Raw genomic sequence first — 13,180 nt, 5'->3', positions numbered from 1 at the left:
TGCCCTTCACAGTCTGGATGATCCAGATCGAGTCCACGACATTGGTCAATGGATCCAGGACTGCCTCCATTTGTTCCTAGATGGGGGGGAGCCCAAGTGAAGTTCATGTGGGTTCCTGGCCATGTTGGTGTGCCTGGGAATGATTCTGCTGATGCTGCAGCCAAGGCTGCAGTCCATCTCGGTCAGCCCGCCTCTTACTCTGTTTCCTTGCAAGATATTAATACTTTTCTCTATCAGTGTATCAGGTCACTTTGGCATGACCATTGGTGCTCCCTTCATGGGAACAAACTCAGAGAAGTCAAACCTCTCCCAACACCCTGGTCGACTTCCGTCCGCCTGTCTGCGATCACCGCCACTTGTTGAGTGGCGACCCTGCACCCAACTGTCATTTCTGAAGCCAGCCAGCCTGATCTTGTGCCCCTGTTTTACCCACTTACATCTCAGGGTCGGGCTGCCGCCCGCTTTGCTGGACATTTTAGCGGATGACATGCAAGCTGTGGCTCGAGTTTTAAGTTTTTAAAAACCAGTAATATGATAAAAGAGATTTGATTTCTACCTCGTGACTCCGGTTACTTGTCGACGTTTTAAATTTGTTGTTTCTTCCTTTCTGTATTGGACCTTGAAATGGTTTTTTACCCTCGTGGTCCCAGCATTCTATGGTTCCATACTGAGCACTTATGACCAATGATGTTTTGCGCCCCCCCCCCCCCAAAAGGAAGGGGAAAAAATAAAAAGAAAAAAAAAAGCCCTCCCTCATACTCTCTCACCCCACCCCGCACTCGCCCCCCTCACCCCCACACTGCCCAGCCCCATACTCTCTCACCTCACCTCACCTCACCTCACTTCACCTCGCCCCACCCCACCCCGCACTCACCCCACACTCACCCCACACCGCCCAGCCCCTCCATCTCAATCCCACTGCTCCCTGCTCCACCCTTTCCTCTCCCCCCCCCCCCCAATTCCTCTCACCCACCCCCACACCCATTCCTCTCGCCCCCCACACACACACATTCCTCTCCCACCCCCCGCGCACATTCCTCTTGCCCCCCACACACACAAACACGCCCATTCCTCTCACCCCCCCCCCCCCCCCACGCCCATTCCTCTCGCCCCCTCCTACCACCCCATTCCTCTCGCCCCCCCCCCTTCCACGCCTCTACCTCCCTCCCCCCACCACTCCCCACCTTGATCTTTCCTCTTGCCACCCACATCTTGGCCCTTCCTCTCGCCTCCCTCCACGGACCCCTTCCTCTCGCCCCCTACTCCGGCCCTTCCTCTCGCCCCCTACTCCGGCCCTTCCTTTTGCCACCCTCCACCCTACCTTTTCCTCTGGCCTCCCTCCACCCCACCCCTTCCTCTCATGCCCTCTGCCCCTTTCTTGCACCTGCACCCCCTAGTCATCATACCTCTCTCTCAGCATACAACTAGCACTGCTAGAAGAAACAAACCAAAGACAGAACTGAGTACTACTGAGTGCAAGGACTGTGAGTGAATGGAACAGGTTTGTTTCCCAACAAAACTCAAAGCACATGCCATTGACATTTTCATTGTCGTGTAAATATCTGCCATGCAATGAAGATAAAGAGATTACTGGGAGTAATTAATGAAACAAAATGAAAGTGCACCGAACAAACCATCAAAGACCACAGGTTCCTTATAACAAAATACTCACAAAATTGTCCCATTTGGCCCACCCAGTCTCTCTTCTTGACTGACCTACCTACTCTTTCTCATCCATCTACACACTGTACATTCAAGTAGCTTGTATTACTATGTTGTGCTATAAATTTATAATGGCATAGGTTTTCTGTCAGTCTTCTCTGTGATGGAAATTTAGAAACTGACTTGGTCCAGGAATGCTGTATGTAATTTGTTGTGAAATGAAAATCATTTTTTGAAGAGTGCTGCTTTGCTTTTGTGAAATATTCTTTAACAATTAAGGTTGACTTCAGTAAGACTATTTCCCTTAGAAACACTGTTCCAGCATGCATTACATTCTCACAAAAATGTTTGTTTTCTTATAGGTGGTCCAAAGAAAGCAGGTAGCCATAAAAATTCTACTTCAGCTCCTGCAAATGATCTTGGTATGTAAATCTATCTATTTAATTCAGTGCCATAAAAATATTAACAGTAAACATACAGCAGTGAACTGTTTCATAATATGTGTGTGTGAAACATTGTTTTATATGGAAAGGGATGTTAAAAATCAAATGTTGAACCTGTGTGAATTACTTGATGAGTGATAACCGATGAACTCTTCAAAATCACACTTTATAGAACAATTCAGAAAGCTGAGATGATGTACAACAATGCTCTTTCACAGTTACACAAAATAAACACAGTACAAAGGAGAAGAAGGGGCCACTTAAGTAGGAAAAAGAAATAGTAAATCATTCAGTACACTGCTGTGAAAGCCTCCAACCAATCAACAGTTTCAGGTAGGAGGCAGTTGATATGCACACAAACACATATATATATATATATATATATATATATATATATATCATGCATGCGTGCACACAGAACCTGTAATAGGATCTAAAGAGGAATGGATATGATGAACTGTGGCTTCCCATGCAACAAGGGATATAACAACTACATTCATTTCACTCGTATAAAATGAGCGGAGGTAATACGCAGTAAATCGGTGCAATAACATGAAATAATGTCCAGAATGGAGAACTATCATTGTTTGTTCAAAAGTAACAGGAACAAAACTTATGACAATGAAGAAGCCAAATGGTTATGATGTCTGCTCATGTAAAGCAGGAAAACTGGATATGAGTCCTGATCTCAACAAATTTTCATTATGTAGTTACGACATGTGCATTTGCTTCTTGTTTTAAGTAGCACAGTTTAGGTTCTCCTCTATAAATGGAATTGTAAAATAAGTTAGATACTAACAGAAGATTGACAGCCTCATAATTTGGAATTCTCAAAAAGGACATACCCTACACATTTATTCCCCATTCTGGATGGTGATAGAAAAAATTATAAGGGAAAGTAGCCACTGATTGTAGAGAAAAGTGTTCACCGGGGAAATTATTTGTAACTTGTCAGGCAGTAACCATTTATGTGTACTGCTATTAGTACTGAAATTCATCTCTATTTTGCACTATAATGTTTTATTTATTACTTCCACATTTTGTAAAATAATGATTTTCTTTTTTCAGCACAAAAGAGGGGTACAGCGCCAGTAATTTCATCAGTAACATCATTATCACGATCTCATCAAAATGCTAGCACTGGTCTGCCTATTGGGAGTGATGGGGAGGCTGGTGGGTGTGTACCTACAGATACAGTTCCTGTCACGTCAGAGGAATCTTCAGGTGTATCTATGAACCTTGGTGCACAGTCAGTCACAAAACCACAAGTGGTAACACCACTGTCCAGTGGATCATTGACTTCAACTCTTGCCATTTCATCAAGAGTTCAAGCTGTTCTGAATGACCTGGCAACAAAACAACCTGTGCCAATTAGTGCACCAGTGCCTGTGAGTGAATTCATAGACACAGAAATAAATAAAATTGAAACAAGAAAACGAGCTACCTCGAGTCCACAAGGTTTACCTGTGGTATTAGATACATTTTCAGAAAACCTACCGTCTGGTGTGTTGCCTGTAACTGCTGCAGTTGGGACAGCTACAACTAATTCGATGGTACCTTCTGCAAGTGCTGCATCGGTAGCACTTGTATCGAATGCATTCGTTGGAACTTCGACTGTGGATGCTGTGTTACCTGATAGTGGAGATGGACCAGATGTTTCAGTGGATGCACAAAAAAATCAGCCCATTTCAATGGTTCCAGAAAAGTTTTTAGCGAAACCTTCGACAGTAGGTGAAATCTTTTCTGTAGAGACTGCTTTAGCCCTTGCAACTGGTGTACCAACAGATTCTAGTAAAAAAGCTGCCTCACAACAATCATCTTCTCAGTCATGGAGGGTGATACCGGAAGAATTACCAGAGAATTCATCACCAGCATTGGCTGGTACGACTAGTTCAGGAACGGGAACCACAACTCCTGGAGGAAGTGGGAAACCAGTGTCACATATGGTAATAGCTAAGATGAACCTTTTTCTTTTTGTTTGTCAAATGCCATTTTTTAAATAAATTATTTTTGAGAGTTTATGTGATGAACGTTTCATGGAATAAAACATTGCAGGAATCAGATGCTACAGTAATGAGGGTACTAGTGAAGGAGGTTGTTTGTATTGAACCAGAGGAGCCACCAGAAATGAAAAACGCCAGTGTTTTAACTAAACCAATTTTACACAGTAAAGGAATATCTTGTCGTCCACATCTGCAGTCTCGGTTAACACAGACAGGCAAGTTATGTAGTTTCATACACTACTCATCTCCCAGCTTGCATTAGTAAAGTGTACAAGAGTGTATGTGATTTTATTACAAAATGCTTGGTGTTATTGCACAATCATTTTATAATTGATCTTTATTTAAATACAAATAATACCTCATCACAGACTCGGTACCCCAAGTTCGATCAGGTATAGAGTTATTGTTCACTATTCTCTCATACAGGTATATAAATTGAGTAAGTGTGATATTCAGATTGAAATATCATTGCTGTGCTTTAAAAATTAAGTATATTCCTGGTAGTACATTTAAACATTAATTTTCCTCCCTTTTGATTGAAACCATGCAATTATGGAAACAGATGAGGAAGACTTACAGTGACTCATTATGTATTCCTGGGATCCACACATTCATACTGATGACATAGAGTAATTTACCAAGTGGAAGCTCTACCCCCAGGCTTTCAAAAGATAGGCAGAAGCCCTCCACCGGAACAACAGTCTTGCAACAAGAATATGGAGATTGTGTAGCTCCTAAACTAGGGTTCACACCGAGGAAAGCTGTGAAACTGTTAACCAGTGTGGTCAAATAATCGAGTGCTGGTGAGTCCTAGTGATTCTGTTGTCTCCCGTCAATTGTATTGCAAAATACATGGTTTTGGAAGTTCTAACACACACATTGAGGAAATGGTCAAAATTGACCTCAAGAAACAAAAAGAGACTTGCAAATAACACGCTTTATCAAAAAAATACCTTTAGCAAGCAAGGAACTTGTTACCAGCTGAAAGTAATGACACATATGTGTCCTTATTTCATCTAATCATTCATGAAACTTGTGCTATGTGGTGACGCATTCAAGTGCACTCTAGTGAGACATTAACAAACTTAGCATTGTGTTACTACAATGGAAAAAATCACCAATGCCAGAAACACAGTACTACCTGTAATACTATGAGATGTTAAACACTGAATAATGATACATCTGATCATAATAAGGGAGATACAGAGTCTTGACAGTAAGGGTTCAGTGACTCTCTTGAGTCCCTTTCATTACATGAAGTGGGACATTGAAATTGCATTGAGACTGCTATGATTTCTCTTTAGCTCAGCTTGTTGAGCCTTGTAGAATCCCATAAGAGCTGTAATCTGTAGAAGCGACACCTCCAGATCTGTACTACATGGAGGTAATTGGCATTTGAAGGCACAGCCTTGTGTCTCACATGTGTTTCAAAAACGTCACTCTGTGTTGACAGTTCTAAAATCTTGACTGTCATTAGTCAAATCCATGTCAAAATATTTGAGGTGCTTCCTGATAATTTAAGTTCTGCAAAAAATTATTGGAGCCACTTCTGGCCATACGTAAGTTAATGCAAATATGTAGCGAAAACAATTTTGTGGTGTTAGAGTACAGAATAAGTGGTGTGCTGTTTGATGCAGTCACATCTATTCAGTACCTAGGTGTAATGTTGCGAATCCACATTAAATGGAGTAAGCATGTAAGGTCAGTTGCGGTGAAGCAAATGGATGATTTCAGCTTATTGGCATATTTGTAGGTAAGTGTACATCATCTATAAAGGAGATCACATGCAGAATACTTGTACGACACAATATTGAGTACTAGGAGGGTTTGGGATCTCCACAAAGTCAGATTAACCCTTTGGCTGGTGCAGACTTGTTTGCTATGTGTTGAGCTGAGCACTGCATCACTGTCACCTAATGTGTGTACCTCTGCTGAGTAGCCTGTGTTTGGACACCTACCTGGGCTGGGGCTACCAATGCAACCTGTCTCAGCCTGTGCTGTGTATTTCTTCTGTCACTCTAGAATTTGTCACCTTTGAGACAAACATTATTGTAGGTGTAAAAATTATTTTTGCCTTCGAGAGTTCTCTGAAAATTAACAGTTGTTATGAATCTGGAGAGGTTTACAGATGGCTTTTCATTAAATAGTTTCTGATGTGATTTCAGTAACCCATACTCAAAGTGACGTGTTGCTAACAGTACTTATAACTAAAAGTTGGTAACACCTACTGTACTACATGTATTCTTTGCTCTAAAAAATAAAGAAATAAACAAATTTGATGTTAGTTGAGAGTATGTTTCTGGATCAGACATTGTCAGTTACTTTCTGGTCACTGCTGATTATACTTTTTGTTGCATGCGAGGGATGAAAGCAATCAGTAATACAATTTCCGTTTATGGTAATTTGTAGCCAATAGCATCCTGTGAACGAAATACACTGATCACCTTTTACATTGGTCTGACATATTTGGATTCACTGTGGACCACATTTTAAACTTTTTAACTGCACTTTTATTGTGTCATGAGACTTCATTATATTGTTTAGCCGAATTTTTGAGCTACTTGATTCTAATTTTAACAGTTGTGACAGACGGTCATGCAAACAAACATATTATGGATGCCTTGTGAGGCATTTCCAAATGGCCTGTACATAAAGTTTAAAAGGATATATCATCTCAACCTACATAAAACTGCCCAGCTTATAAAGTTAACATCATTTACAGATCAATTAATGTTATACCTTAATATATTTATGTACAGGTTAAAAACAACTTATCCAGTGCACAAAAGATGAAATAAATAGAAAAATAAATTTGGCTAAACAATGAAATCAAGTCTATTTATGCCAAAACGCAAGCAATAAATGAGGAAGTACATAAAGCACATCATAATGCTATGAAAGTTTTGAATAATACTACTGTTTCCTTCTATCCTGATAGCAAGTTGAAAATTGTACATATATAGAAAAAAAATTTAAAAAAAGAACTCACTGAAGAAAGTTTGCAAATTTAAAAACTAAACAAACACGTAACACAGCTGCAAATTACATCTAGTCTAACGATAAAATCACTTCTGTCCGATGCTAATCAACCTCACTGACACTGTTTTGCATAGAAAAGCAGTAAAACTGATTGAACAACGTCTGAAACACATCACCAGCACGCAAATAAATGACAAATACGTAGGGAACCTCATAACTGAGTCTGAAGGCTCTCTCTCTCTCTCTCTCTCTCTCTCTCTCTCTCTCACACACACACACACACACACACACACACACACACACACACACAAAAGTTAGGTGAAGTTAGGCCTGAAGAGAGAGCTAGTTAATAATGAAATCAATAACATAAGTGAAAGAAAACACAGTAAACCAAAACAATGCAGATTCCATAACACTGAGAAAACTTCAAAAGAAACTTCAGGAACACAACACCATCATCACATGAGCAGAAAATGCAGTGGATCTCATGGATAAAAAGCAATACATCAGTAAGATGCAAGGCCATCAGTAAAAACAAAAACAAAACTAAAATCTGATCTAACACATTTCAAGTGAAGCTGAGCAACACTCAGAAAGACATTTAACATACACTAGAAGACAAGGGAAAAAAACTGGTATAGACAAAGCCCAGTGCATTTACCCTCCAATGCCTACCAAACATAGACAAGGAAAACTGCAACGTCAGTGCAAATAGTGAATTACAGAAATGCATCCACATAACCACTTAAAAGACACATGTTGAAATTCTTATTAAAAAATTGAAAATGACAATATGATACAACTATCTTTCCCCCTTTCTTTCTCCCTTTCTTTTCCCCTCTTTCCCCCTCTCTTTTTTCATCTTTCCCCTTCTTTCCCCCTTTCTTTCTCCCTCTCTTTTCCCCTCTTTCCCCCTTTCTTTCTCCCTCTCTTTCTCCCTCTCTTTTCCCCTCTTTCCCCCTCTCTTTCCCCCTCTCTTTCCCCCTCTCTTTCTCCCTCCCTTTCCCACCTTTCTTTCTCCTCTTTCCCCCCTTTCTTTCTCCCTCCCTGTCTTTCCCTCTCCCTCACTTTCCTCCTTTCTCTCTCCCTCTCTTTCCCCCTTTCTCCCTCCCCCTCTTTCTCCCTCCCCCTCTTTCTCCCCCCTCTACTCCCTCCCCTCTTTCTCCCTCCCCCTCTTTCTCCCTCCCCCTCTTTCTCCCTCCCCCTCTTTCTCCCTCCCCCTCTTTCTCCCTCCCCCTCTTTCTCCCTCCCCCTCTTTCTCCCTCCCCCTCTTTCTCCCTCCCCCTCTTTCTCCCTGGCCCCTCTTTCTCCCTGGCCCCTCTTTCTCCCTGGCCCCTCTTTCTCCCTGGCCCCTCTTTCTCCCTGGCCCCTCTTTCTCCCTGGCCCCTCTTTCTCCCTGGCCCCTCTTTCTCCCTGGCCCCTCTTTCTCCCTGGCCCCTCTTTCTCCCTGGCCCCTCTTTCTCCCTGGCCCCTCTTTCTCCCTGGCCCCTCTTTCTCCCTGGCCCCTCTTTCTCCCTGGCCCCTCTTTCTCCCTGGCCCCTCTTTCTCCCTGGCCCCTCTTTCTCCCTGGCCCCTCTTTCTCCCTGGCCCCTCTTTCTCCCTGGCCCCTCTTTCTCCCTGGCCCCTCTTTCTCCCTGGCCCCTCTTTCTCCCTGGCCCCTCTTTCTCCCTGGCCCCTCCTTCTCCCTGGCCCCTCTTTCTCCCTGGCCCCTCCTTCTCCCTGGCCCCTCCTTCTCCCTGGCCCCTCCTTCTCCCTGGCCCCTCCTTCTCCCTGGCCCCTCCTTCTCCCTGGCCCCTCCTTCTCCCTGGCCCCTCCTTCTCCCTGGCCCCTCCTTCTCCCTGGCCCCTCCTTCTCCCTGGCCCCTCCTTCTCCCTGGCCCCTCCTTCTCCCTCGCCCCTCCTTCTCCCTCGCCCCTCCTTCTCCCTCGCCCCTCCTTCTCCCTCGCCCCTCCTTCTCCCTCGCCCCTCCTTCTCCCTCGCCCCTCCTTCTCCCTCGCCCCTCCTTCTCCCTCGCCCCCCTTTCTCCCTCCCTCCCCCTTTCTCCCTCCCTCCCCCATCTTTCCCCCTCCCTCCCCCTTCCTCCCTCCCTCCCCCCTCTTTCCCCCTCCCTCTCTTTCGCCCTCTTTCCCCCTCCCTCTCTTTCCCATTCACTCTCTCGTTCCCTCTCCTCCCCCATCTCCCCCCCTCTGATCGCCCCATCTCCCCCCCATCTCCCCCCCCTCTGATCGCCCCATCTCCCCCCCTCTGATCGCCCCATCTCCCCCCCATCTCCCCCCCCTCTGATCGCCCCATCTCCCCCCCCCCTCTGATCGCCCCATCTCCCCCCCTCTGATCGCCCCATCTCCCCCCCTCTGATCGCCCCATCTCCCCCCCCTCTGATCGCCCCATCTCCCCCCTCTGATCGCCCCATCTCCCCCCCTCTGATCGCCCCATCTCCCCCCCTCTGATCGCCCCATCTCCCCCCCTCTGATCGCCCCATCTCCCCCCCCTCTGATCGCCCCATCTCCCCCTCCTCTGATCGCCCCATCTCCCCCCCTCTGATCGCCCCATCTCCCCCCCCTCTGATCGCCCCATCTCCCCCCCTCTGATCGCCCCATCTCCCCCCCCCCTCTGATCGCCCCATCTCCCCCCCTCTGATCGCCCCATCTCCCCCCCCCTGATCGCCCCATCTCCCCCCCTCCTGATCGCCCCATCTCCCCCCTCCTGATCGCCCCATCTCCCCCCCCTCTGATCGCCCCATCTCCCCCCCTCTGATCGCCCCATCTCCCCCCCTCTGATCGCCCCATCTCCCCCCCTCTGATCGCCCCATCTCCCCCCCTATTCCCCCCCTGCTCTCCTTCTCTGATCCCCCAGCTCTGCCCCTCTATTTCCCCCCCCTGCTCTCCCCCCTGTCCTCTCCCCCATGTCCTCTCACCCTCTCCCATTCCACCCACCATTCCCTATGCCCACTCGCCCCCCTTCCCCCCTCTGGCCGCCGCCCCCTTTATCCCCCTCGACCCCCCCTCGACCCCCTCTCTTGCCCCTCTAGTCTTTTCTCCTCTCTATCTTGCTCCCCCCCCCCCCCCCATCCCTCGCTCCTACACCGAGTGAGGGGTGCAGTGGCTAGTGGATAGAACAGTAGATTCACATTCGGAAGGACGGTGGTTCAATCCCACGCCATCTATCCCGGGAGGGGGTGAGGTGGAAAGGGAGTGGTGGCGAAGGGTTGAGGTGGAGAGGGGGAGGAGATGGGGGGTTGCAGCAGAGGGTGGGTGGGGGTTGTGGTGGAGGGGGAGTGGATGGAGGCAGAGAGGAAGAGGGGTTGGGGGTTTTGGTGGAGAGGGGGAGGGAGGGAGGTGAGGTGGAGAGGGAGAGGTGGAAGGGGAGGTGAGGCAGAGAGTGAGAGCGGGAGCTGGGTGTGAGTTAGGTTGTTTGGGGGAGGAGACCAGACAGCGAGGTCATCGGATTATAGAAGGACAGGGAAGGAAGTTGGCCGTGCCCTTTCAAAGGAACCATCCTGGCATTTGCCTGGAGCAATTTAGGGAATTTACGGAAAACCTAAATCAGGATGAGTCAGGCACGGGATTGAACCGTCATCCTCCCGAATGCGAGTCCAGTGTGCTAGCCACTGCACCACCTGTATAACGTGTAATTCCAATGAAGTTTGTCTAAAGTGAGATTCAGCTTAAAGATACAGATTAAGAGGTACAGCAAAATAGAAAATATGACAATTACTCTGCCACACAGCAGCAATACCCAGTTGCTGTTTGTGTACTGGTTAGTTTTTATGTTTTCACTGTGCCTGTTAATACAAAACATTATATAAAATCTACATCTACATCCATACTCCGCCAGCCACCCGCCAGTGTGTGGCGGATGGTACTTTGAGGACCTCTATTGGTCCTCCCTTCTATTCCAGTCTTGTATTGTTCGTGGAAAGAAAGATTGTCAGTATTCCTCTGCATGGGCTCTAATCTCTCTGATTTTAGCCTCATGGTCTCTTCGTGAGATATACGTAGGAGGGAGCAATATACTGATTGACTCCTGGGTGAAGGTATGTTCTCGAAACTTCAATAAAAGCCCGTACCGAGCTACTGAGCGTCTCTCCTGCAGAGTCTTCCACTGGAGTTTATCTATCATCTCCGTAACACTTTCACAGTTACTAAATGATCCTGTAACGAAGCGCGCTGCTCTCCGAGGGATCTTCTCTATCTCTTCTATCAACCCTATCTAGTACGTATCCCACACTGGTGAGCAATATTCAAGCAGTGGGCGAACAAGTGTACTGTAACCTACTTCCTTTGTTTTCGGATTGCATTTTCTTAGGATTCTTCCAATGAATCTGTCTAGCATCTGCTTTACCGACGATCAACTTTATATGATCATTCCATTTTAAATCACTCCTAATGCGTAGTCCCAGGTAATTTATGGGATTAACTGCTTCCAGTTGCTGACCTGCTATATTGTAGGTAAATGATACAGAATCTTTCCATGTATTCACAGCCCATTACACTTGTCTATATTGAGATTCAATTGCTATTCCCTGCAACCATGCATCAATTCGCTGCAGATCCTCCTGCATTTCCGTACAATTTTCCATTGTTACAACCTCTCGATATACTACAGCATCATCCACAAAAAGCCTCAGTGAACTTCCAATGTTATCCATAAGGTCATTAATGAATATTGTGAATAGCAACAGTCCTGCAACACTCCTTTGCGGCACACATGAAATCACTCTTACTGCGGAAGACTTCTCTCCATTGAGAATGACATGCTGTGTTCTGTTATCCAGGAACTTTTCAATTCAATCACACAATTGGTCTGATAGTCCATATGCTCTTACTTTGTTCATTAAACAACTGTGGGGAACTGTATCAAACGCCTTGCGGAAGTCAATAGTGCGAGCTGGGTTTCATACGATCGTCTTTTTCGAAACCCGTGGTGATTCCTACAGAGTAGATTTCTATTCTCCAGAAAAGTCGTTATACTCGAACATAACACGTGTTCCAAAATTCTACATCTGATCGATGTTAGAGATATAGGTCTATAGTTCTGCACATCTGTCCGACGTCCCTTCTTGAAAAAGGGGGGTGATCTGTGCCCATTTTCAATCCTTTGGAATGCTACGCTCATCTAGAGACCTACGGTACACCACTGCAAGAAGGGGGGCCAAGTTCCTTCTCGTACTCTGTGTAAAATCGAACTGGTATCCCATCAGTTCCAGCGGCCTTACCTCTTTCGAGCGATTTTAATTGTTCTCCTATCCTCTGTCATCTATTTTGATATCTACCATTTTGTCATCCATGTGACAATCAGATTAGATTAGATGAGATTAGATTATATTAATACTTGTTCCATAGATCATGAATACAACACTTCGTAATGATGTGGAACGTGTCAGGTTAATAAAAGATGTCTGTACAAGATATTACACTACACAAAATATTGCATGACACTAATGTTTAAGTTTTTTTTCGCTTAATTTATATCTAAAAATTCTGCCAGTGAGTAGAAGGAGTTGTCATCTAGAAATTCTTTTAATTTACTTTTAAATGTTAGTTGGCTATCTGTCAGGCTTTTGATGCTTTTTGGTAGGTGACCAAAGACTTTTGTGGCAGCATAATTTACCCCTTTCTGTGCCAAAGTCAGATTTAACCCTGCATAGTGAAGATCATCCTTTCTCCTGGTGTTATAGCTATGCACACTGCTATTACTTTTGAACTGGGTTGAATTATTAACAACAAATTTCATAAGTGAATTTATATACTGTGAGGATCCCTAGATCCTTAAATAGATGTCTGCAGGATGACCGTGGGTGGGCTCCATCAATTATTCTGATTACACGTTTTTGAGCAATGAATAATTTTCTACTGAACGATGAATTAACCCAGAATATGATGCCACATGAAAGCAGTGAATGAAAGTAGGCAAAGTAAGATAATTTACTGAGATTCTTATCACCAAAATTTGCAATAACCCTAATAGCATACATAGCTGAGATCAGACGTTTCAGCAGACCATCAGTGTGTTGCTTCCAGTTTAACCTCTCATCTATGGACACACCTAAAAATTTTGAAAATTCTACCTTAGCTACAGACTTCTGTTCAAAGTC

At 45.2% G+C, this 13,180-nt stretch overlaps 1 protein-coding gene across 1 annotated transcript in view; it reads left to right on the top strand.

Moving 5' to 3' along the window:
* The window catches only part of LOC126183541 (uncharacterized), a 452,784-nt gene that overhangs the window by 348,557 nt on the left and 91,047 nt on the right, over positions 1-13,180 (top strand). Inside the window, exons 12-14 of the mRNA XM_049925611.1 lie at positions 2,025-2,084; positions 3,174-4,051; positions 4,161-4,323. Coding sequence (XP_049781568.1) covers positions 2,025-2,084; positions 3,174-4,051; positions 4,161-4,323 — 1,101 coding nt within the window. The remainder of the gene's footprint in view (positions 1-2,024; positions 2,085-3,173; positions 4,052-4,160; positions 4,324-13,180) is intronic.

This window comes from Schistocerca cancellata, chromosome 4 (assembly GCF_023864275.1).
Source record: "Schistocerca cancellata isolate TAMUIC-IGC-003103 chromosome 4, iqSchCanc2.1, whole genome shotgun sequence".
Taxonomy (NCBI): Eukaryota; Metazoa; Arthropoda; class Insecta; order Orthoptera; family Acrididae; genus Schistocerca; species Schistocerca cancellata.
Note: the sequence above shows the minus strand (reverse complement) of the source record. Positions and strands in the feature narration are given on the sequence as shown.